Consider the following 4,200-nt stretch of genomic DNA (forward strand, 5'->3'; position numbering starts at 1 on the left):
TAGTGATGTTTAAACATTATAAATATAAAATAAAATCAATAATTTTGGTGAAGAACAATAAATTATAATAAAAATGACAAAAATATTTGGTGAACAAACTGAGTGAAACTTCGGCCAAACCCCTTTATATAGTTATACCAAATCACCTTTAATTATCACTTCATATTTTATTTCTAAGTTCAAAGACAAAACCCACTAAGTATTATAATTCTGATTTTCGTTACATAATATTAATAACACTTTATAATTCCATTTTATGTGCCTAATTCAATCTTAGAGTCTCACAAAATAAAATAAAAATAAATTCTTAAATTTTGACATTCATTTCCGAAATATTGTAATATTATTTTCTAAAGACCTAATTAGATGTTTTCAAAACTATTATTTAAATAGAAAAAAAAAAACTTTAGATATAAAAATTTCTTCAATTGAGCCCTTCAACTTTCACTAAAACTTAAATTTAGTAATTCATAATGATTATTTTCATACATGAAGAAAACAAGATTTATTTTTCACAATGATTAAATAGTAATTTTTCTTATTAAAACAATCAACAACATTGCATGGATTAGTTTTAAAATATATATAAACTAAAATTGGATACAATCAGAACAAAGTGAATATTAATTTATATGAATTTTGAGGTTGTATCAATTTAAACTTCAAGCTTAGCGAGTTAAATTAAACTCAAAGTTTAGTTTGGAAGTTATGAAAAAGAATATTTAAAATATAATAGAAAAAGAATATTGAAAACAATAACTAAATTATGTATTTGTTTTAAAGAAAAAAAGGAGTGTAATGGTTTGTTAACCAAACTCCAAAGAAAAGCCAAAATAAAAGTCAGAATCTCCAAATATAAAGGAAAGGAAGGAGGGCATGGAAGAAGAATCTTCTTAACTTTCCCTCTCAATTCCTTTCTCTCCATTTTTCCCCCTAAACCAAAATCCAATTTTCCTTCCTCTTTTTTTCCAAATTAATTTATTCATTTCTCAAATTAACTCTTCATATTCTTATAAAACAAAAAAAAGATATATATATAATAAAAATTGATAAATACCTTTTTATTTCCCTTTGTTCCGATAACTGCCAAATAATATCACCATGTTTCCGTTTTTCCGTTATTACCCTTCCTTCTTCATCTTCTTCCTCTTCTTCAACTTCCTCTCCTCCTCTGTTTTCCTCTTCTCCCCTGTTTTTCCCGCCAGAACTTTCCCCGATAACAACAACCAAGATTACTACGCATGGAGAAACTTCGCTCGCTTCCTCGACGCCGGCAAGGGTACAGAAGTTAACGGCATGTCCGAATTGAAGAAGTATTTGAATCGATTCGGTTACCTTCCGATTCCTCCTCAAAACAACTTCTCTGATATCTTTGACGATCAATTCGTATCGGCCTTGAGTTTGTATCAAAATCGCTTAGGTTTATCAGTCACTGGAAAGCTTGATTCCGAAACAATCGCTAGCATCATGTCACCGAGATGTGGAATTAGTGACCTAACTAAAATCAACAACAACGGAAGTACAATTCATTCAACTCGCCGGTACGCTTTCTTTAACGGCCAACCGAGATGGATTCGATCATCAACTTTAACTTACGCTCTCTCACCGGATTACACAATCGATTATCTAACTTCATCAGAAATCCGCAAAGTCGTTCGACGATCATTCTCGCGATGGTCCGCTGTGATTCCGTTGAACTTCACAGAGTCCTCCGATTACGATTCATCAGATATCCGAATCGGATTCTACCGTGGCGATCACGGAGACGGAGAGGCGTTCGACGGAGTATTAGGCGTTTTGGCGCACGCGTTTTCGCCGGAAAACGGAAGGCTGCACTTAGATGCGGCGGAGAGGTGGGCGGTGAATTTCGAGAAGGAGAAATCGAAAGTAGCTGTGGATTTGGAATCAGTTGTAACGCATGAGATTGGGCATGTTCTTGGATTGGCTCATTCGACGGTGAAGGAATCGGTGATGTATCCGAGTTTGAGTCCGAGAGGGAAGAAGGTGGATCTTAGGATTGATGATGTTGAAGGAATTCAGGTTTTGTATGGTACAAACCCTAATTTCAAATTGGAATCCTTCTTGGAATCTGAAAAATCGATGAACAGTAATGGATCATCATCATCTTCTTCAAACAGTAACTCTAATCTCCTCTTCTTATTGTTCTTCTACTTTTTGATTATGATTTGGTGATTTAGGGTTTCTTTTTTCTTCTCCTTTTTTCATTTTGTACTTGCAAAGTGTATATGTATTGGAAAGTTACACCAAAAACACAAAAAAGGAATCAAAAAGAAAGGAAAAGGGAATCATTCTTTCACTCTGTTCACAACAAAAATCTATACAACCGTTATCTAGCACTTACAAACTATAGCAACTACTTGAATTGATTATAATCAAGATCAAAATACCCTTACAACTTTTAAAGAATAGATTCATATAATAAGAAACTAGAAAGAGTTGGATTATATCTGTAATATTGAAATCTTGATATAGTATCAAGTTTTCAAAAGTTAGGTTTAAATATCAATCAACAATGTTGTTTACGAACCCTACTTATTTTTGTACGAAATTAATAATAGATAATATTTTACCGAATAGTATGATTAATTATAATTTTTATAAAAATGGGAAGGAAAAAGGTTTTTAGTTTCTATGTGGATTTCTTATAATGATTGGAGAGAAGAATGAGAGCATTGAAACTAATTTAATTTTCACTATTCTATTCACTAATAAGTAATAGTGATGAACTCAAATATGTAATAATTTTAGGATCTTCATAATAATACTTCAATTGATTGTTTCTTTATAAAATAAGTATTTAAAATGGTCTATGGCCTACAAAATAAAATTGGACATAATCTTTTTTTTTTTTTTCTTTCTATAAGTCCTTAAATTAACATGAATTGAGACATTAAAAGATATATATGGACTTTAAATATAATTTAAGCTATTTGTTACCTCACACCATATTCTTATTTAATTTATATATAAAAGAAAATGGAAAATTCAAGCTGGTCAAAGACATTTGTGTCAAGTTTTGAATAACAAAGAAATCAAATGGACAAACAAAAAAATTGTTGAAAAATAGAAAGAGAAAAAGATAGGGAAAGAAACATTATATTAAAATAAATACAAAAATTATATGAAATTTGAAATGTGTAATGAAGGGTGTGTCTTTGTGTGTGGACCAATTGAAAGTATATACTTTTAAAGAATGGAATTGCCAAAGTGAAAGAAAGCCCTAATAATAAAGGACAATAATATGGGGAAGAAAGAAAGTTAATTAGAACAAGTTAAAGCCAAAAAGACAAGAGAAAATGTTTTTGACTTAGAGGAGACTTTTATTTGTATAATATTGTAATATTTTGATTGAGATTTAACAAAGAATATGCCTAACCTTAGCTTTTGGATTAAAATCATCATTTGGGTATCACTTTATACTTAAGATAATAGCAAAACCCTATCATCCTTAACAATAATATAAATTATATATCATTCTTCAAAGTTCATTCCTTGATGGCTCTAATTTTTTATTAAACCGAAAATTGAAAGTCTACGATTTTTAAAACTTAGTTTTAAACTTACTAGAATTAAACTTTTGAAAGTTTAAGTATGTAATGGGTGTCTCATAAATCTTAAAATTGAGAGATTAGACTTGCGATTTAATATTAGATTCTTCTTGAATCGAAACAATTTTATCTTGTAACAATTTTCTATTGCTTTTGTTTGATAGAAACAATTGGATAAGACTTAGATGTTTGTTTTTGTTAAGTTTTTATTTTCTTAATCTCATGTACTTGTCATGGTGTGTCCAAAGTCACTCATATGTTTGTCTAAGAGATAAATATGTCATGACATGCATCATTGTTTTTAGTATTATTATATATACATAGGGCATTTAGTATTTCAATTTCAAATTTACATTTTTAAACCTTTGTGTATTGCTAAATTAAATAGAAATTAATCTTATATATATATATAATTTTGATCATACAATTAAAGTCATCCATAGATAGCGATTGACCTTTTAAATATAACAAACCTAAACGGGTCTTCTTCCTTTCCCATTTTTTTTTTAAAATTACTATAACTTTCTTTAAATATTATATACTCTTTAAATTAAAAAGAAAAAGCCATCAATAACAAGTCTTTTCAAGACAATAAATTAATATTACAAAAAAAAAAAAAAAAAAAGTCAAG

At 29.2% G+C, this 4,200-nt stretch overlaps 1 protein-coding gene across 1 annotated transcript; it reads left to right on the forward strand.

Annotated features, from left to right (window-relative positions):
• The first annotated feature begins 883 nt into the window (after positions 1 to 883).
• On the forward strand, positions 884 to 2,312 carry LOC103482607 (metalloendoproteinase 1-MMP). The gene has a single exon (XM_008438850.3). The coding sequence runs from the start codon at positions 1,102 to 1,104 to the stop codon at positions 2,191 to 2,193; it is 1,092 nt and encodes a 363-aa protein (XP_008437072.1). The 5' UTR covers positions 884 to 1,101; the 3' UTR covers positions 2,194 to 2,312.
• Positions 2,313 to 4,200: the final 1,888 nt, after the last annotated feature.

Source organism: Cucumis melo, chromosome 9, assembly GCF_025177605.1.
Source record: "Cucumis melo cultivar AY chromosome 9, USDA_Cmelo_AY_1.0, whole genome shotgun sequence".
In the NCBI taxonomy this organism is placed as follows: Eukaryota; Viridiplantae; Streptophyta; class Magnoliopsida; order Cucurbitales; family Cucurbitaceae; genus Cucumis; species Cucumis melo.